General features: G+C 33.6%; 4 protein-coding genes across 6 annotated transcripts; 1 reads left to right on the top strand and 3 right to left on the bottom strand.

The window, feature by feature from the left end:
- Positions 1-3200: 3200 nt before the first annotated feature.
- LOC132281516 (zinc finger protein ZAT1-like) lies at positions 3201-4514 on the bottom strand. Its single transcript, XM_059783217.1, has one exon. It carries the CDS (start codon positions 4512-4514, stop codon positions 3201-3203), a length of 1314 nt encoding a protein of 437 aa, XP_059639200.1.
- Positions 4515-8387: 3873 nt separating this feature from the next.
- On the bottom strand, positions 8388-13077 carry LOC132286976 (WAT1-related protein At5g47470). Its single transcript, XM_059789424.1, has 7 exons — positions 12694-13077; positions 12530-12595; positions 10199-10315; positions 9650-9890; positions 9390-9551; positions 8948-9099; positions 8388-8800 (listed from the first exon to the last, which is right to left on the bottom strand). Exons 1-7 carry the CDS (start codon positions 12888-12890, stop codon positions 8668-8670), a joined length of 1068 nt encoding a protein of 355 aa, XP_059645407.1. The 5' UTR covers positions 12891-13077; the 3' UTR covers positions 8388-8667.
- Positions 13078-15297: 2220 nt separating this feature from the next.
- On the top strand, positions 15298-17884 carry LOC132286975 (putative pentatricopeptide repeat-containing protein At5g47460). Its single transcript, XM_059789423.1, has one exon. It carries the CDS (start codon positions 15416-15418, stop codon positions 17210-17212), a length of 1797 nt encoding a protein of 598 aa, XP_059645406.1. The 5' UTR covers positions 15298-15415; the 3' UTR covers positions 17213-17884.
- Positions 17885-18421: 537 nt separating this feature from the next.
- Positions 18422-21313, bottom strand: LOC132286977 (protein NONRESPONDING TO OXYLIPINS 2, mitochondrial-like). Of its 3 annotated transcripts, XR_009472907.1 has the most exons (4): positions 20971-21313; positions 20583-20695; positions 18891-18994; positions 18422-18647 (listed from the first exon to the last, which is right to left on the bottom strand). XR_009472907.1 is itself a non-coding variant. In XM_059789426.1 (3 exons), exons 1-2 carry the CDS (start codon positions 21123-21125, stop codon positions 20551-20553), a joined length of 300 nt encoding a protein of 99 aa, XP_059645409.1. In that variant the 5' UTR covers positions 21126-21296; the 3' UTR covers positions 18422-18647; positions 20530-20550. The 3 variants fall into 3 exon arrangements, 2 of the variants coding, with proteins under 2 accessions (XP_059645409.1, XP_059645408.1); XM_059789426.1 differs by lacking the exon at positions 18891-18994 and having other exon boundaries at positions 20530-20695; positions 20971-21296; XM_059789425.1 differs by lacking the exon at positions 18891-18994 and having other exon boundaries at positions 20971-21276.
- Positions 21314-22393: the final 1080 nt, after the last annotated feature.

Genomic DNA, 22393 nt, shown 5'->3' with positions numbered 1-22393 from the left:
ACGAAAATATTATTTTTGTGTAATGTTTTTTGGTATCTACGAAGTTTTATTAAGACTATAATACCAACATATTAAACTCATGCTAATGATAATATCTTGTTTGCTCATGGAGGCTTATCTTCTGCCAACATCCTTAAAAGAGATTTGCACATCTTGAAGTCAGTAACAATGAAGCACGGTTCATCTTCCTCCGTCAATGATTCTGTAAAATTAAATCGGAACCGAACCGTGAATGCCGATTTGGTTCGGTTCGATTCCATATACACACAATTCTGGTTCCTATCCCATTTTTAGGGAACCGTTGTGACTGGTTCCGGTTCTTGGCAGAACCGTACCGAACTGAACCGTGTGCACCCCTATCATTTTTAAGTATTTTTTTAATAAATAAAAATTATTAAAATTTAAATTTTAATAAATAAATAATAAAATAAAATAAAAATAATTGTGATTTTTATAAAATTTTAAATATTTTTTATTTTTATTATTTTCTTTTTATCTTAAATATATTTTAGATATTTGAGTCTCTAAATTAAAGAGTTATTCTTACTTGCTCAATCTAAAAAATGTATATAATAAGAAATTTTTACATATTGTATATAACAAGAAATTTTTGCACTTTATCTTAAAAGAATAAATAGAACATCGAGGAAAAAAAAAAAAAATAGAATATTGCAATGATAATTAGTGAAACAAACCTTTTGAGATCTGCCTAGTTTGAGGCGGCCTCATGAGTCATGACACTTGTCACACAATAGAGTGGTGCTAGTACGAGGAGGTCTCTCGAGTCGATCATGACACTTGTCACGTGATTATTATGTACCATAATTATAAAATTAAAGTTTTGTATAACAAATTATACAGATCAGTTAAAATTTCATACTCTTTCTTTTGACTTTATTTGACCAATTTATATTCCTAACTTTGATAATTTCATATAATTTTATTTCATATATAATATTTTGAACTGATATGAGGTGGACATCATGATAGCACTATCCTATTATTTTTGTTTTAGCACATACATAGTTAGAAATAAATAGGTTTATAATATATACACAAATGTATAATTTAAAAAATGTTCGGTTAAAGTTTTTAACTTAACTAATAGTCCTCAATTTTTTTATTTGAAGTGTTTGGAACACATAATAAACATTCCATGTATTACAAAATAATAATAATAATAATAATAATAATTCACTTACATATATATATTCTTAAGAGTTACACTGCCTTTAATCTTTTTATTAAAAATTAAATAAATCAAAATGCGTGGAATTCTAGCTAATTAACCTTGCAATTTCATTTATCCAATCAATTGAAAATTTAATAGTTATAAATATATTAATGTAGCTCGGATAAAAATCCGCTACAGTGCGCCTCTCACTGTTAGTGAGGATCCAACGACTGAGATCAAATCCACCTCAGCTCCCTTGCCATGTCAACTCTGTCCTACTCAACTACATCTCAGCATCTAGTCAGCAAGTTAGTGAACAAAGTTATTGATGTACTATTTATTTTATCACATGTACAAATACTCATACAATATAAACTTATACATTATACATTATACAATATATCATGCATCTACAATATTATTTTATTCCATTATAATTGACCTTTACCTTTTCAGTAAAATTTGAAATCCAATTAACTTCTTCGTCTCCTCGGCTTCGATTGTTTTTCTTCCTTCTAATCTGGTGTACTTAATTTGCTGTGGTTATTGCCGATAGGTGAAAGCTGTCTTCTGTTCGATATATTGTTTGCTCTGGTTCTTTTTGTTTCTTTCTTCTTATTCCATATACTCCGTACTAATTGTTGAAATAAATAATACAAGATATATTAAGTATAAAAAATTATAAACAAATAATATTTTATTGGTAAATCTTAGCAAATAACATGCAACGTTATAACCTTTAACTAAAAAAAAAAAAAAAACATGCAACGTTATAAATGTTCTATATTAGTTTTGCAAATTCATCACTCTTTTTAGTTTCATTTAATATTGCAATATTATTGATAAAAATAATAAAATAGTATAAAAATAATTATTACTTAGAAAAATTATATATAATTGCTACCGTATTTTTTCACCACGAACTTTTATTAACATTCATATTACATCCGTATTCATATATATATATTTATGCGCTTATTTTTATAATTTATGTTTTTTTATGCCAAATTTTTATACGTAATTTTTTTTAATAGTATTTTACTACACACATGAATATACTAAGGTTCCGTTTATTTCGACGTAACATGTAAAATATTTTCTTTTATTTTTATTTTTCGGTATTTGGCAAAGGTCTAAGTTGAGTCCATCGGGTGAGACGTGTAAAAAAACTTATCAAAAATTGATGAATAAATTATTTTTGTTAAGTTTTAATATCTTTTTCTTTGTAAATATTTTACAACAACCAAAACACCAAAAAAAATAAAAAATATTTTATACTCAAACAAGCGAAGCCTAAATGATGGTCATATTTCATTTTAGCGATGTTTGTTTCGACGTAAAATATTTTCTTCGAAAAAGATTTTTTTTTTCCATGTAAAATATTTTTTTATATATTTTTGTATTTTCGATATTTGGCAAAGATGTAGGTCGAGATTGAGACCGAGCCAATCGAATGGGACGTGTAAAATAAATTACCTAAAATTGATAGGTAAATTTTTTTTGTTAGATTGTACTATAACTTTTTTTTTCATAAATATTTTATGATAATTAAACACCAAGAAAATAAAATTTATTTTTTAAAAAATATTTTACATACAAATAAAGGGTACCATCATTTTTATTTTTTATTTTTTGATAAGGTACTATTTCATTTCTTTGTTTAATCGGATGATGATAAGGTATTTCATTTCAATATATGAGACGATGCAAAAACCGTGTAAACCGAGTAACCATTGCAAAGTGCTTCCATCCATCTCCATCTAACCATTGCAGAACAATTCAATCCGCTTTATTCATATCAAATCAAGTATACAAGAACAAACTCCACATAAGTACATAAATAATAGTAGTAGTATCTCATAGTGCATAAAAAATTTTAAAAATGAAGAATCAAGAACTAGGGTTTGTTGATCACGTAAATATTACAGGACTAACAATAAACTTTTCGATCAAGTGAAATATTTAGTGACTTACTAAGTGCGAATATGATCATATGGCCTCACATGAATATGTCTATTGGTATATTTCATTCACATTTCCGTGAAAAATCACCCCAGGGGATAGCTCCTCCTCCATCTCGAGTCGATGTGATCCCCATTTGTAACCATGTAGAATAGTCTACTTTACCATGCACATCATGCAATGATGTTTTAAGCGTGTTGGTGGTGGCGTATTGGTGGTGATTTCGAGTGTTGTCGATGCCCTCATTTGCCCTTGGTGGTAGAAAAATTCTCGTGGGAGCTTCAAAATTCAATGAGTTATCGTTGTTTGGGCGTGCTTCGGTTGTGTCATCGAGCAATGCCGGGAGGTTGAGATCAAGTGGTTCGGATCTTTTGAACATGGGTTTCTTATGTAGTTGTTGGCTATCATATTGGAATTGATCATGAAAGTTAGGTATTGAAGAAGTGTCTGGCGGCAAATTAGAGTTGAGCCAATGACACCTCTTGTGCCCGCCCAAGGCTTGTCCTGATGAGAACACACGGTGACATATTGAACATTCATGAACCTTAGACTTCTTTCTTGGGTAAGTCTGATGATGATCAAATGGAGCATGCAATGTGTGATTGAGATCGAACGGTGGAGATGAACCGGATTGAGTAGGGGTTGTGATCACATCCTCCTCAACCCTATCATCTTCCAGGTTATGATCGAATCTTGCAGCGAAACAACCTTTCACCTTCTTGTGACTAGCTCTATGACCTCCCAATGCTTGGTGTGAACTGAAGACCTTCTTACAAGCTTTGCATTGGAACATCCCTTTCACTACCTCCTTACCCTTGTCCTCCTCCTCTTTACCACCCAAAGCCAAAGAATTTCTGATCGCGTCCTCAGACATTGGATCCAGCTTTCCATTCGATAACATGACCAAGCAATTAGCGAGGTCTTCTTCTTCTTCGCTTGAAGAAGAACCATTTTCATCATTGTTCCCCATTTTGGTTGAACCTCTGAACCGCTTTCCTTCAATCCCATTGCACTCCTTCCTTCTTCTCCCATCTCCAACGTCCGGCCCGGCCAATGACATGGATGTCACCCTCTCCTCATTTTGATCAAAATTGAAAGAATTCAATGTCAAGAACTTCTTACCACAATTCTCTCGCGCCGGGTAACCACCCACGAACCGATTCGCGGTTGTTCGTAGATAGTAGGTTCTCTTGTTGCCTCCGGGCTTGTCCTGGACATTGCCCATGGGATGTTGTTGATCACCCATGCAGCCATTCACATCTCCCAAACTATGGGCTCTCATGTGCCCCCCTAAAGCTCCACCACACCTAAAACCCTTCTTGCAAATTTTACAAGCATGCATCACGCTTGCTCCTTTTAGATCAACATTCTCCACCATTGCCATATACATATATATATATATATATATATAATCAAGAGAGAGAAAGAAGAGAGAGGAGAGAGAGAGAGAGAGGTTTTTAAGTAGTAAAGAAAAACATGGGGTGGGGGTTGTACTACGTAGTAGATGTTGTCCAAGAGAGGACAAAGGTATGCTTATATTTATAGTAGGTGTTAGTGGTAAGTTATCTTTTTGATTTTTAATTTTATTTTGTTTTTGCAATGTTAGTCCTTTTGTTGTACAAAGTGAGGAAGCCCTAGTTTTTAGTTGGAGTGTTAGTTGGTTGTGGATGAGAGAGAGATCTAGAGAGAGAAAGAGGTAGTATTGATACTGAGTGTGTGTGTGTGACAAGTGGAAGGTGTGTTTTTTTTAAGTGGTGGAGAGACTATTTCTGCGACTTGTGGTGGTACCGCCGCCGGTCAACTTCACCGACACACCACCGTACAGAAGCCCCCCGCAGTTGCATCGAGTCGGGTTGGTACGGAACTTCCGGACTAGGCATTACCCAGACCCGAAATTATATAGAAGGAAACTGTCAACCTTTAGCTATTTAAATTCCTAGCCAAAGAAGATGCCACTTCACTCCATTATCCATTGATTTTTTAATTTATTTTTTAATTTTTTTGCATTTCCACAAATTTTACGTACTAGATTTGGATAAGAGCAGTGGGAGTGTTTGGTGTAGTTTTCTGACAACTGTTAAGTGTTTTCAGAAAATTGAATAAAAACTTATTTGGGACTGTCAGTTTTCTAAGAAATCAAATTTAAAAATACTGTTTAATTATCTTTCATATATAATTATCTCAAACAGACTCTTTGTTTCTTATTTATTAATTATTCTTCTCAAATTTGGATAAGTACGTAAAGAGTAATTACAAAAAATTAAGGAATAAGATCGATAAATATCGTTCCTTATGGACTCAATCCTCTCAACTACACTCTCCAGTGGATTATAGTTTAAATGTATTTTAAATAAACATGTTAAATCTTCAATAAATATGTAACACTTTGCACTCATGCAACAAGTTACAATATTATAACACTATGACATAGAGGAGGATATACCTCATTTACACTTTTTTTTTTTTTTTTCCCGGCAATTTATTATTTTAAAACATTTTTTTTTTTTTTTGCTTTTATAATTTTAAAACTGATTAGCGAAGAACATGCCACATTAGTTGAATCCTTCCCTAAACATTTTACTCCGTACTTAATTTATACAAACTGACTTATAATTCAACTAATGCGGTGTGTACGTGAAGTACGGAAGAGAAAAAGGACAAGAAATTTTCTTTTCCTTGAGGATAGCATAATAAGTCTACACATGTTTAGGTCGACAAAGATAATCCAAATATGTCTCGGATCTTGTCTCTCTTTGTTTTTTTTTTTTTTTTTTGGTAAGTACAAGCTAGTTTTATTTACATTTATTTTTTCATCTTAAAGAAATATATAAATATATAATAAAAAGATATAATTCAAACTCAAGATACACCTAAACATGTCTAATTTTTAACTTCATTCAGTATTTATTCAGTAGATGCTGTATAATTATTTATTATTTATTTTTGTGGCTTGATGTTCAAATTTAGTTACTGATTTTACATATTTTTAGTAATAAAAATTTTCTTACGATAAATAAGTGTAACACACAACCATTTAACTACGCTTGATACTTAAACTTTTGATCTCCTCTCCATGATTTGTTCATAAGCATTCAAGTGTAATTTAAAAATAAAAAAAACATTTTTTTTTCGATAAATATAAAGAAACTATTTTATTTTGAATTTGAAGAAGAATTTGTAATAGATGAAGTAACTCTCTCCACTATCTCTAAGAATCTACCTTACTTCCATTAACGATTCCTTGCATTAATATTGTATCAGTTTGTACACGTACCATCGTCAACTTGGTTTCCTCCAATTTACTAAAGAGAGGATTGAACTCCACGTATTCATCATCTCGATCTCTCTTTCATTTCATATGATTTGAAATTAAACATTTTGGTTCAATTTTTTAAAAACAATTTTTAAAAAATTTACATAAAACGTACTGTTCATTGATAACAAATCTCTTTTTTATTATGTTGTGTGTTCAAGAAACAATATTTAGAAAAGTGTCAAGGAAACCAAATTTACACATTTGCTTTTTTTGGGAAAAAGTGAACCAAGAAGATCTAGATCCTATGTGCAGATCAATGTTTATATTTATAACATTTCAACAACAATCATCTTAAGCTTCACACTCTGGTATAAAATTTGTAAGGAGAAAACACATTGAAATTAATTGTTTCAATTCTGATATAATGAAATGGATATCATTGACACAGAAAAATATTGCAATCCCGACTTGTGTGACCGATCAAATTCTTTGAATTTATGGATATTTTAAGCATGATGTGCTTAAAAACAAATTATGAACAAATGCATTGTTAGCATTCCTTCGTCATCGGAATAACGTAAGCCTAGTTCTGGACAGAGGAATACTGGTTAACACCATTTTTGGGCACCCTGCTGGTTGCTCAAAATGAAAGGAAACCAAGCCTCAAGTGATCCTTTTGGATGAAACCCATTTAATGAAATGGGTTTAATCGTACAAGAGAAGATAGGTCAACATTGGTAATTGATAATGGGCTTAGAAAGGCTTGTTAGTTTTCTCAAGACCCAATTTCTTGCCGCATCCTCCGCTTATTGTGATAATGACAAGTCCTGTTATTCATTTGACAGTCCGGCAACCTACTACTCACAGAGGTATGTGTGGATCCCACCATATGGGGTGTCAGTGGCACACAAGAAGGTACAGCTTGCACAAAAGAAGAAGGTTTACAGTGAAGCAATGAGCCTGAGAACACAGAAGGCTAAGAAACACAACTTAAATTAAATCTGGATAATTTATTTCAGTGCACTATGACTTCTTTAATTTCTTCCTAATGTCATGCAAAAACAATGACATGTTGGTCTGGTGGCATGAGATTGACTCTAAGACATCTAGACCAAAAAAATCTGTATTTGAACTTAGCTGAGGAACCATTCAATACACAGCCCTAACAAATAAATAAATAATGTACAAATGGTGGCCTTTTTCTGCCTATTATTTTCTAATATACACCATTAACATCCCAAGTCCCAACATTTTATAGGTACTTTTCCATTAATTTAACTTCTGCATTTTGAAAGATCCTTCATGTCATCTCAGATTTCATTTTTAGCATATGCTCTAGTTCAAGTTGTGTACTGCTATCAGCTGCTCAGCCTCTTTCCATCTCAGACTGGTTAGCCGATGGATACTTAATGCTATTGAAACAAGCTAACCATGGTAAATATTCCACGGTCGGTTGATTTTTCACTAATTAACACTACCTCATTTGAAAATTTCAACATAAATGCTACTCAGATGGTGTCGAGTGTTTTAAACCATCCTAAGTAGAGGAGATGATTGAGAAAAAATAATGGAGAGAATCCTGATCTATTTGAAAATGGTCCAATCTGGGGTGGATTAGGATGCAAGGGGGGCCACCCCCTAAAAATATATATATATATATATATATATAGGTAATTTTAGTCTAGCCAAAAGAATTAAATAATAGTAGTACTAACCCACCCCAGAATATATTTCAGGGTCGCCACTGGGTCCAACTATATTTTTATTGATTCTACACCAATTCTAGGCAGACTACATACTTGTCCAATCCAAAAGGCAATTAATTCGTTGGTCAAAAACCCCAAATGAATTCGAAACAACTAAATGACTAATTAAGCACAATGTTGTATAACAAACTGGGACTCATGACCTAATTAAAAAATTCTAATTAGCAAGCTTTTCAGCAGAGACCTTCATGCATCAGTAGGCAATCTGTTAGGTATATAGTTGGATGACTAAGTATGAACAATCAAGATTTAAGCTATATAACAACACATAAATTGTCTAACGTACTCATCTACAATTCTTCCTTCCCAAGCAAACTATTTACAATTTAAATCTACTTCGCTCCATTAGACCGTTCATGTTTCATTTTCGTAAATTATATTGAATCATGAAAATGCATAATTTATATATCTGGGCTAGAACAAGCCATAGCAAGAATTCAACCATGAATACCATCTTTGCATTTTCTATCCAAGTCCTAATGACTTACAAATTCACACCAACTAAAAATTTAAGACAAGAGAGGCGTCTCTGTATCGTACTCACTTTTCAAGGTGTCTCCATCCTTGATGGAGAGAGATTCTCTCCCTTTAGCCCATAGCACGAAGTAGAGACCGGTAAACATGAGAAGCATACCAGCAAGGCTGCATTAATAAACCAACTCATAAGAATTTGCAAAATTTGTGTGTGTGTGTGTGGGTACTTTTTGTTTGTATAGCTACAAATTAAGCTGAGCAACTGATCCAGAGTACTTATACAACACTGATTGGTAGGAAGACCAATTAATGTACCTTCCCAGAGTAATGGAGTCTCCCATGGTTATGACAGAGAGGATCACTGAGATGACAGTTGCAACGGGACCAAACATGGACACCAGCACCGGTCCTCTTTTCTTTATTGCCCATCCATTGAAGCTCACACAAGCCCCGTTAATTGTTCCCCCCTGTGCACCAAAAGTTAAAGATCATACACGTTGATCACTTGTCGCGAATTAATATGAATATTAAAGACTACTGTGTCTTCAATGAATGTAGTACGAACAAAATGACAGCGACACATAAAAAAAAAAAAAAAAAAAGGAGTGCTGGTAGGATAAGACTCCAGACAAACTTCATTTTTGACATTATAAATGACAGTGACATATATAGATGAAAATTAATTTGTTGCTTAACCTGTCCACAGACACATTCATAGACAAAATTTATAATTGAAAACAGAGGAAGGTGATTTTACCAGTAAAGAATAGCCAATGAGGTGTCCAAAACTCATTGCTGGCCACCCAGTTTCCAATTTGTGTTCTTGAATCAGCTGTAGAACTGCAGTAGTTATCGCACCTATTAACGATGTTATTGCACACATGGACACTGGTGCTGGAAAATCAACCAATGCCGTGGCCTGCAAAACACCATAATTGAAAAAGAGTACACTTAAAAGACAAGTATTTGATTAGAACATTCGAAACCATCTCCATTTCCTCAATTTTCACTACCTACCTGCAACACAATATTGCTCGATAAAACAAATACTGCTGCCATGAGATACACGCAGCCAATAATCTTCTGTTTATCAAATTTGCTATCATCAGTCAAAAGAGTTAATAGTTGAACTTCTTTTTCCGTGGGAGTGTCTATGGTACTGTGCATGAGGCTCATTGTAATAGCACCGATGACACATAACAATGTTCCTACAATTTTGATTTGGCTGTACATGCAACTTAGTTTTACTTTCTCTAACCTGCACAAAAAAGGACGCAGATTATACCGTTGGGAAAAGAAAATGAGGAATAAATTGAATTTTAATTCAGTAGGTGATTAAGATTTTGGAATATTGTATCACTGGGACATCTTGAGCTAACAAAGTTGAATTTGAAGAATGCCTAAAATTTTGAATAATTCACCTTATTTTTTCTAATTAACCAGTGTGAATGAAGTACCAATTGAAGCAGAGCTTTTTTACTTGATTAAAAGTTCCAAATTTACTTTTCTTCATTATCTGGTATTTTCTTGATAACCAGAGTGTTGATAGAAAGTAGAAATCGGTACCTAAAAACCCAAGCGATGACAAAGATGAGTCCTGGAGCAAGGTTTGGCATAGCTGTTGCCACTGCTGGTGAAGTTAGCTTGATCCCTTGTAGGAAAAAAGATTGAAATAATGTTATCCTGAAAAGAAAACACCATCAAGTAAATTGTTAGCCTATTGATGCTTGACTAGTCTTTTTCCATTACTACACATTTGAGTGCAATGAGAATTCTGAATCATACAGTCTTACAGAATTGGAAGTTCATACAGAAAATGAAAGAATCTACAATATGAATCCTTAATTTCTCTTGCAAATCAAGGAACCCTCTTATGTCTTTATCATTGGCACTTATGTAGATAAGGAACAAGGTAATGAAATCACTGTCTGTTCTTTTTTGGGGGTAAAGAAATGAAATCACTGTTGTGCAAACTAAACATGTTATGGCCCTATGGGGGCTAAATAAGATCAATACTAATATTGTTTCTGTTCTAAATTATAATACATAGAGCGATGATACATGGGCCGACTATCCAACAACAACTGTGAGAGGGATGTGGACCCCACAACCCCTTTTCTCAAAAGTCGGGTCTTTTAGGATTTTTCCCATGATATATTGATGATACATTGATTTCCTATTTTTTTTTTTTTTAAAGTAGATCCTTCTCAAGCTGCCGAGACTCATCAACAGGCTTCCAAGAATCAAGAATGCCCAAACATAATATTGGAACTACTTAAGAGTTCCATTACATTGAAATGTGCCTTAACAAAGAGAAAACAGCAAATGTTCGTGGCTATTGTTTGGTATAAGAGCAGTGTTTTTTTTTTTTTTTTACAAATAGTACTATATAAGTTTTGGTTTTTTACATTGACAAAAAACGCACTCACACTCCACGTGCATACACTTTTTTCCCCCACCCGGGATCGAACTACACAGCCTTTGGTGTACTACCATAAGTTAGGCGTCCACAATTAGCGGGGACTACACTCTGGTTATCACCCTTTCATGTCACATATTTCAATACTATAATCTAATCTAAACTTGAAAGTGAGAATGGACAAGGTACAAATAATGGCTAAAAATCCAGTTTAAGAAGGAAATTGATTCTAGTATATGATAAATGATTCACTACATTATATTCGGAAACATGAAATTGGAATCGAAAAATAATTAGTCCAAATAAAAACCAATTTTTTTTTTTTTTTTCCATTTTCAATTTGAGACATCAATTTCATGCTTACCGAACATAGACATTTGTGTTCTGTTGTGAAATTTACCTAGCCCCTTCCTCCTAAGACTTTGTTTTGGTTTTAGTCAACAGTAATTGAAATGAAAAGAGCTAAGAAATGGGGAGGGAAAGAGAATGAAACAGGGGAATTTACTAAAGAGACCATCTAACCTGTTTTCCTCAGAGATGTTCTTTACTGCTTTGCAAGGAAAATTGAACTTCTTCAAAATTATAAAAGAAATTGTCCTTTCTTTTGTTACTCTTCATCACAACAGTTCAGAAATTTACAGCGTTATAAAATATAAATATTTTGTTTTAACCATCAAAAAAGCTTGGCACGTGATGAAAGTGCAGGGCATGGGGCAAATGGAAAAGTTAGTTGGCTACCAAACTATATTTGCCTTGGTCTGTAACCAATTTCATTCATGTTGCAGAAAAGGAAGAAATTCTGGTGGCTATACTAAGTAACTGATTTTTACCAAGCCACATTAATAACTGATAAAAATTTAATTGTTGAATTAAATTTTCTCCGATTCTAAATCTAGAGTACTTCTTCAAACTTCCAAACATAACATTACTTAAAAAGACATTACTATTTTGTTCTAACTTCAATTTTAAATGAATAAGGGTTACAAATTATGGAATGCAAAAGATTAACTGAATATGACAATATATATATATATATAGGTGTTTGTAACATTTTTTTTTCCTCACATATATTTAACATCACAAGAGTAGTTCCTTTTGGACCCACTTTCTACATTAAAAGACAAGCTTTTAACATCAAACTTAGATCAAACATTTTGTTGTTAACTTTTCACCTTTTTTTTTTTATCTTTTACCAAATATGATAAAAATTAAAGTTTCCAATTTCTGTAACTAGCTATTTTAATCTCATCTAAAGCTAATATAATCTTTTTTTTTTTTACAAGATGATATTGTACATGTATTATCTTTTGCGCTGATCAAAATGCAATTGATAATTTAAAGGAGATGAAGCACATGTCAAGAATTATGAAATTGATCTCACAATAGAGACTTAAACTAAAGAAAAATAAATAGAAATAATACATTTAATTGAATGAAGTGGAAGTTCATAAATTGAAAGAAGTGCAAAAATTGCTTACCCTCCAAAAGAAATTAAAAGCAGTTGAATCAACAACTTTAAGCTAAATTTCTTGGGCCATTTAGTCCTGCAAACATAAACAGATCGAACTAATCAACATACGTATCTTCCAAGCAATAATATATATATGTGTGTGTGTGTGTGTGTGTGTGTGTGTGTGTGTACCTTTCAAAACGAATACAGAGAGGAGAGAGAACAAGAAAGGTGGAAAAGGCAGAGAAAATGATGAGAGTGAAAGAATTGAGGCCCAAGGACATGAGATAACTGAGTAACAATGAATTTCCTGCATATATCATTTGCACCACTATCAATCCTCCTATTATTGTGAAATCTTCAATCACCTCTCTCTTTGGGGTTTCCATCTTTAATTTCTATCTATTCCTCTAATTAACTGAGGTTTTTCAAAGACGACGATGATAATATACTCTCTCTCTCTCTCTCTCTCTCTCTCTCTCTCTCTCTCTCTGGTGGTTGTTTTGGTTATGTTCTGGTTAGTCCATAGGACTCTCTCTCTTTCTCTCTCTCTATCTCTCTCTATCTCTGAGTTTGAATGTGTATCTGTGCGTCTCTTTTACTTTAACTCAACTAACATTCAAATGGTAACGTACGCCTGTTTTTCTCTCTCTCTACCAGTCTTTCTTCATGTCATACACAAGGAATTACTAACCCTTCGACATTCTTAAAGTTAGATAAAAAAAAAAATGTGGACATTTTGTTACTAATGTCTCTTCCTTAATTTCCTTGTCTATCCAAGTTTCAACATTTTTTCAGTCATTGTTTTTACCGGAAAACAAACACATTTTTTAGTCGCTATTTTTTTAAAATGGAGACTTGAGCGGATGCTTTTATGTCACTAAGACAGTAAATGTGTTGCCCTTTTTGGTGGCACACGTGTCATCCTCTTCTGTCTTTTAAGGGAAAAAAATAATAGTAATAATTTTTTTTTTTTTTTTTTTTTTTTTTTTTTTTTTACTGTGGTCATTTTACTCGTGAAAAATGAAGGCAAATTTTTTGGTAGATATAGGTAAGGATATTTATCTCATTCCGTATATTTAAAATCGAACCCAAAAAAGTACTAAAAAATGACAAATTTAAAACACGATATTCTTACTATTGCAAGATCTAAAGAAGATTATATATACACTTTACATGTAATAAGTCTATTTCTGTATTTTAAACCCATAACCTTCAAATTATAATACATCAATTATATTACATGCACCAAACCGAAAAAAAAAAACTAATTAGAAAAGGTAATTGGGGGTCGAAAAAGCCTCCTAAATATATCCCAAATGACATCTAACCCAAATACCATAAATATAATCTTTCTGAGAGGTTTAAGTCCCAATTTAAACATAAAAGTGTGTGGGTAAAATTTTGTTTTGCTAATATTAAATACTACGTAAATAAATATGGAAGGGGCAAAAAGCTCCGGAGTCACCATCCAATCCCCACGTTTTCTGGTGTGGAACCCACACAAATAACTGCGGTTTCCGCCATTCTATCGCTGCTCTGCTGGTTGGTCTCGGCCCGCACACCCTGATTTCACTTCACACCTTCTAGAGCAAATTGTTTTATATTTGTTGGGCCAATGAAAATGTGGACTCTTAAGCTCTTCAGTCATGTTTTTATCACGTTGGGCTAGGACCCTAGGACCACATGATTCAAGTGCTGACACGTTATTTCTTGTTTTTTTGTTTTATTGTTTTTCCCATTGGTGTTTATAATACTTTGTAAACATAAATCAACCAAAATTTATTTTTCCCTCCTTATGTGGAGTGTAATTGAACAAACGCACCAATCTCCAAAGAGTTTGTGTCTGTTTTTATTTTTGAGCTACCTCTACTTAGAATCAAACTCACAGATTGATTTTGATCCATCAAGATTCCACCAATTATAATCCAACTAGCTACCGTCCATTTTATACACAAATAAATTGTTTAACTGTTATAAATTAAAACCTACCAACTTCTAGGAATATGTCTCATCATATAACAAGCCAGCCATAAAAGAACCAAAACTCAATATTCCCCAAGTGCAAACCAAAATTCTCGACTGTGTCATCTTCGTCCGTATCTAATAACTATATATTTTGTGTCTAATGCAACAATTTTACGTGTTCAATATTTTTAATCTAATGCAACAACTATATGTTGTGTTGCATACCTATTTTTTTTTTTACATTACATTACATAATTATTGTAATGTAATTATGTCTTTAAATCCCTTAAAAAGAAGGCATGGTTTGCGGAACTCATACTTTTACATATTTATTTATCCTTCTTTAAGAATGGTACTTTTGGATATATATATTATATTCTCTCCTGAGTCTCCTCCGGTATGGTACTTTTGTATATATGTATATATATATATATATATGTATATTATATTCTCTCCTGAGTCTCCTCAGTATGAATTTTAATTTATTTAATGTTAAATATAATAGTATTCATTACTTTAGTTAAAAATATTATTACCATGTTTTTTTTAATAAGAACACTGACTTAGCATTTATAAAAAGGTCACTCATAGTGTTAAATATCTTAAAGATTTAAAAAAAATTACTAAAACTCACTTAACATTCATTTTAATTGAATTGTGTTATACAGTTATTTATGACATTGGGCCGGTCCAACTCAACTCGATTTTGAATTGAGGTCGGTTTGGAACCAGGTTGAGTTGGACCTGCGCAACTTGTAGCCCTAACAATAGTAAGGTATTCATAAATTTTTTGACTTGTGTACCAAAAAAAAAAAAAAAAAGCGTTCACTTTTGCAATAACCAATTTTATTATGAATCTGAGGTGAAATGTATTTTTGGAACTTTGACATTATACATGACATATAACATGTCAATATAATGTCATAATGTTAGGTTTGCAAAAGCTATGCCAAGATCCCTCCTCAAGGGTGTGAACAAGTACCTACAAAACCAAAAGCAGCCTCAACATCTCCTGACTAAATACATTAGCACAATTACTGAAATTCCCAATAGAAATGACTTTCAATTATGGACCAGTCTCATTTCAATCCTTGCCCAAGATGACCCAAACTCTAAGACGGCCTTGTTTGAGGCCTCTCAAATGCTCAACTCTGGTACAAAACCAAATGACTATGCTCTGGTCCACCTGATCAGAGCATGTACCAACCTGGGTCGGTATTCTTATGGCCAACAGCTTCACTGCTACGTTCTGCGATCTGGGTTTGGTTCCAATGTCTTTGTCTCCACAGCCCTGATCAGTTTGTACCTGAAAGACGAGTCATTAAATGATGCCCACAAAATGTTTGTTGAAATTCCTCAACCAAGTGTAGTTTCTTGGAATTCTTTGATATGTGGGTATGTGCATTCCGGGCTGTTTCGTAAGGCTTTGGGTTTGTTTCTTCAGCTTGACAAGTCTGATGTTTACGCAGACTCATTCTCGTTTACTGCTGCTTTAGCTGCTTGTGGCCAACTAAGTTTATTGCAATTAGGCCAGTCAATTCACTCCAAGATTGTAAAATCTGGTGTGGAATGCGGCATTGTTGTCGCGAATTGCTTGATTGACATGTATGGAAAATGTGGCTCTGTTGAAGAGGCGACTCTGGTTTTCAGTGAGATGAGTGATAAGGACATTATTTCTTGGAATTCGGTTATAGCTGCGAGTGCTAGAAACCGAAGACTTGAACAAGCAGCCAACTTTCTGCATCAGATGCCAAATCCTGATACAATTTCATATAATGAACTGATCAATGGTATTGCGCAGTTTGGCAACATAGAAGATGCTATTCAGGTTTTGGTGAATATGCCAAATTCTAATTCGTCTTCATGGAATTCGATAATAACAGGATATGTAAACCGGGAACAAGCAAGAGCAGCTCTGGAATTCTTCAGTAAAATGCATTCAAAAGATATTGTAATGGATCAGTTCACGTTTTCAAGCCTTCTGAGTGGCATTGCAGGTGTTTCAGCTCTGACATGGGGTATGTTGATCCACTGTCGCACAATTAAGTCTGGTTTAGACGAATCTATAGTCGTTGGGAGCGCTCTAATTGACATGTACTCGAAATGTGGACAGGTAAAGAATGCTGAATTGCTGTTCCAGTCACTACCCAAAAAGAATTTGATTACTTGGAATGCAATGATATCCGGCTATGCTCACAATGCCAAATCAGCCAAGGTAATCGAGCTTTTTGAGCAGTTGAAAATATTGAGAGATTTGAAACCTGACGAAATCACCTTTCTTAATGTTTTATCTGCTTGCTGGCATAACCGAATGCCATTGGAGATTGCAATTCGGTATTTTGAATCAATGATGAAGGACTATGGGATCAATCCCACAGCTGAACACTGTTCTTCTGTTATTAGGCTTATGGGACAAAAGGGGGAGGTATGGAGGGCAGAGAAGATGATAAATGAACTAGGGTTTGGGTCATGTGTGTTAGTTTGGAAAGCTTTACTTGGTGCTTGTGGAACTTGTGGGAATTTGGATGTTGCAGAGGTTGCAGCTGCTAAGGTGATTGAACTGGATGGTGATAATGAGTATGTGTACGTGATGATGTCCAACATTTACGCATGTTATGGGAAATGGGGAGATGTGAGTGCAGTTAGGGAACTGATGAGGGAGAGAAAGGTGAGGAAAGAAGCTGGTTGCAGCTGGATTGAGGTAGAAAATCTGATGACGGACCCAACCACAGTGTGTTTATGATGAACACGATGATGTAGGGCAGCATAGGCAGATATTTCCGTTGTATTGGGGTCAATTCCAATAACATGGACCATGGTAGTTTGAGGAGGACCTATGTTTCTGATCTGTTTCATCTTTGCTTTGGGGCTTCTGTACCAAATCAAACTCCCCGAGGGAAAATGGAACAGTTGCAACTCAAATTTCTGATAGAAGGATGGTTTTCTTTGTTCCGTCCTACAAATGATATGGGTCAGCCATGATCGAAGATTGGAGACTGACATAAGCTCAGGCCTTATGGAACAGAGTTTCGATATCTTCCCCAAACCTACCATTATGAAATTGTTAATTATACACAGCTGAGTTTTGTATGGTTGAAAAACTGTGGTGCCATGAAATTTATTCACCAAAAACACATTAGAACAAGCTTCATGAAGCGGTAAAGACATTTTTTGTGTCAAAGATGCACAACTTTATGTTCTGCAATAGTTTCACTATTTTCCGGCAAGCCTGGCATCAAAAGATAGCCTTTTTTCTGTTATGTGTTCTAGGAACTTAGGACTTCATAAACTGTAACTCGAACGTTATAGGTAGAGGGGAAGGCCAATGGTGAATTGTAATACCTTGTTTTTCAAAGTTTGTATCCATTTATAATACAATAAAGGATCACTGGAATACTCAAATTTTGAAGAAACTTATTTCAAATCAACTCCAGAGTAGTTGGCAGTCATCAATAAAAGATTAGAGTTTTATTTGCCCATGCCAATGCCCCAGGGATCACCTCACATAAATCAATCACTTGATTTGAAGAAAATGCAGACAAACATGCTTGCAGTTTAGACCAAAGGCCAAGTGCAACACACATTTTAGGATCAGCTGGTTCTTCACACCGCCATATCTTTCTCTAGTTGTTTCCAGAATGGTGTATCGAACACAAGTCCCCCAGAAGTTCTAACAGAACTTGGTGGCATTTGCGAAGTTCAGACTAGTGTTCCCTAAACCACTCAAAAGCAACCAAGCTAGAACTGTAACAAGGTGGAATGATCCAACTACTATCAAACCAAGGACAGGTTTAGAACTGCTCGATCTTCAAAGATAAGAAGGCCACTTCAGAGAGTACAAGGACAGGCATTCATGATTTCTTTCAATTGTTTATTTTGTGGTAGGAATCAGTGCAAGATTTCAGAGAAAAATGTAGACTCCATAACCCACAACAAATCGAACACACAAAAATAAACAAGGCCCTTTCCTTATATTTGTTGCTCACAAAACACATTTATTACACTTGAAGAATCAAAAATAGTTTTACTGCTATGTAATGTTTGAGCAGCTTTTAATAAAATGACATAATTTTGCAGAAATGAATAGCAAAACCTTCCTTTTACAATAACCTGAAGATGATAACTTTTTTCTCTTTGTGATGATCTGCAAAGTCACCTTGGAACTGACAAACCGAGCTCTAATTCAACAAACAACAAAAGGAACTCATATCAGAAACCAATACAAATAAAAAACACCCTGACATATGAAGATTAAAGTAATCTCATTAAAATGGCTTACAATGTAATTATTATCATTAACAACTAATGCAGAAAAAAAATAATGAAGCTAAACCTAAACCCCATTGCATTACCATTTAATTTAGCTTTCAGTAAACTGAACAAAAGATCAAATATATGTTCAGTTAATGATGCATCATGACCCGTGATTTGAGTAGTGTGAAAATCCTTCCAAGACATTTAGGAGCATACTTGATGAGGCCCACCTCCAGAAACAGCAAAATGTCTCACTTCCCATCAATATCATCTGGGAGAAGGGGCACTCTTGTTACCACAGCATTCTTGTTTAACAATAGACTATTATTCAATGCAATACATTTATACTAAAATGATACTTGATATATCTGGTCTCGTTTTTTTTTTCTTTCTAGATCTTGACATTTTCTATGTGGATAATAATGTCTTGTCGGCACGTAGGATTTTAAAAGGAATATCAATATCATATAGGTGAGGCAAGCAAGTAAACTGAACAAGACTCTGTAACAAAATCAACTAAAGCTTTACAAAGAGGTAATTTATTGAATTCTTCACATGGAAAGCTGTCAAAGAGCCACTCTGCTTACATGCCTATATATAGTGTACTTTAAAGACTTGGATATATAATAGAAGATCTTTCAGAATAGATATCTTAACAAATAGAGCATTTGGATTAAAGGTTGGAAGGAAAAGAAAGAGAGGAGGTGTTATCAATTTCTTTCTTCTCCCTCTTACGCTAGTTGCCAGCTACTTACACAACCCTTCTCCTTTTTCCGGACTACAAACTGGTGTGCAATGAAACAATAAACCAAATAGTCTGAGTTATATGCATTCAACATCATAAGATTCCATTGCGTCAAACGGCATAAATGCGAAGGAGAAATCAAATGGACTGATCATTGGATTCATCCACTGAATTGAAAATCACACACCAACAATTGTCTCTCATACTGAAAAGTTAAATCAATTGGTAAATATGAGCTCAAATACAAAGTTTATATTTTGATTATGGACACTTATATGATGTTCTCCAATTTTTTATCATGATATTTCCACATATTAAATGTCTAAATATTATATTTTAGAAGTTCTATCGACCAATAATGTGCATGGATTGAACTTTTTTCTTGTTTTGACTGTCAAAACTTACAGTTTCTTTCTCATTATATCTAATTTAAGTAAAATCATTATTTTAATCTGTGAATTTTTAGTTCATTTTGATTCTCTAATTATTTCATCAAATTCTTCATAAAATGATATGTACATCACAGTAGACAATACTACCCTATTGAAAACCATGATTCTAATTTTATTTTATTTTATTGTTGGTAAGTGAGCTATATTATAGACAAAAAGAAACTAGATACAAGGATTAAAGGGGCATACCCCCCTATGCACTGCAAACCTATCAAGAAGGGAACCTAAAGAACCACCAGAAATTATCAAACAGAATGAATTGGGGAAAGAAAAAAAAACTGTGCTACAAATATAGATCAGTAGAAACCAACAGATCAATAAAAAAAACTGTGCTTGGGAGGTTTCACACTAAAGAGAAAACTATTTCCTATAAACAATGAGAGCTAAAACATTTAAATCCACATGAGTTTAAATACGAAATAGAAAATATATCTAACAAAACCCATATTATACCTCTTAATCTAGGAAAATTATATGCAACTTACTAAATGGGGTTCATTGTTTAACCAATATAGTCTACCCAATACTATAATCTCAATGAAATGACAATGTGAAAATTCAAAATCCATAACCACATGTATATATATATATATATGCAGTGAGACTCACACTCTAATAACAAAAAGCAGGTTAGGGGCCAGGAAAGGTACGGCAGAGTGTACCCTGTGAAATAGCTCTGCAACTCCTTGAGCTCAGGCCCGACGTCATCCTTGCAGTAGCAACCGCACTGTGAAGAGGCAACAGAGATTGTGCACCTCCAAGCTCCATCGGAACTCTGTTATTAATAATTTAAAAAAAAAAAAATCAATAACTCTTGCCAAATCAATAGACTACAAAAGATAGAGAAGCTTCTGATTTTTCTATTCAGTGAACACCGCATATTACATGATTAAATTCATCAAACACAATAATTAAAACGGAGCAAAGAAAAATACAAAATTAAATTGAAATCTGGATTAGGGAGAGAGTGAACAAGTCTATAAATACCAAAAAAAAAAAATCGAAATATAATTTGTGCGTGAATGTGTGTATATACAGAGAGAGAAATACCTGGACAAGAAGAAGCGGCGGACAGGTGAGGTAGTGGATCTCCTTAAAGACGGCGAAGGAGAGGAAGCTGAAGCAGTTTGAAGATTAGATTTAATGGTGGATCTGAGAGACGACACTGACGTTCTGTTGATAATTCTGTTGCATTTTGAAGCCATCGTAGCAACCAAAAAGGGCTGAAACTGAAAGTAAGCTTCAAGGAAGAAGAAAATTATAGAGAAGGGGTTTCATTTTCGGTAACTTCGCAATTGGGCTTTTTGAAGGGCCGAAAATGAATTCAGAGTACAGTCGGGTGTTTAGTTAGTTACTTGGGTTCACTACTCGTGAGATATCTTCTTTCTTTTTTTTTAATATTTTTTTTATCACTATGTGTGTATATATAATGTCTGCATTTACAAATTTAGATGTATCAAGCCTTCCAAATTTGGCATCAAACTCTTTTATGTTAATGAACAAATATGACCAAAGAAAAATCCAAGCAGTTGTGCCCATTTTTTAACCCAAAAAAAAAAAATTCTGTTTGCCAGTCAAAGCCAAACTGCCATCAAATTTTCAAACAAACTCTTTTTGATTGATTGTGAGCTTGAATTTTTAACCTCTTTGATTTATGATTTATTAATTTTTTACTAAGAATGATACTAATATTTAGGCCTATTTATCTATTCGAATAAACTAATCGATGGATTTTTATTCACTTTTTTATATGAATAAATAGTTTTATTTCTACTTGTTTAAGTGGATAAGCCAAGTATTAGTCATATCCACTAATCACTATATCATACGCTAGAGAAATATTTTCTCTACTTTTAAAAGTGAGTTTAACACTTAAGTTCCAAACTCCAAAGTGGTGGGTTTTTTTTATCAGTGCCGAAAAGGAAAATAAAAATAAAAATAAAAAATCGCTTATGTCATTCTCTGGTAATATGCAAGTCTAATCAATTATCCATGAAAAAGGACCAATTTGTATGAAGGTTTTTGGATCAGTTACCTTTATGGATGGGCCTTTCTTCAGAATGTAACACAATAATAAGTAGGCTTGGGCCAAATTTAGCCTCAATGCCTCATTCAACCTCAACTTTTGTGACTTTGATGGACTTTTCTTCTACTGTCCATATGTGTTTCACATATGTGTGTATAAGGGTTAGGGTTCCGATATATATATATATATATATATATATATACACATACACACATAAGCTTGATTCTATGTGACAATATTATATGGTAACAAATGAAAATATATATATACGTAAGTTAAGAATTATGAACCAAATTAGTCCTAATGTTCAATCTTTTTAAATCTAAATTTCATAACCAAATTAGTTCCAATGTTCTTGGAATTAGAATTGAACCATTAACTGTCAAAATCAAGTTTTTTTTTTGTTTGAAAGGTTACTGTCAAAATCAAATTAGATTAGTTCGGATG

This window comes from Cornus florida, unplaced genomic scaffold (genome assembly GCF_030987335.1).
Source record: "Cornus florida cultivar Cherokee Brave unplaced genomic scaffold, ASM3098733v1 CherokeeBrave_3.0.0_Hap2_Chr11, whole genome shotgun sequence".
NCBI classification, from domain to species: Eukaryota; Viridiplantae; Streptophyta; class Magnoliopsida; order Cornales; family Cornaceae; genus Cornus; species Cornus florida.
The sequence above is the reverse complement of the archived record's forward strand: the minus strand, read 5'-3'. Positions and strand labels throughout refer to the sequence as shown.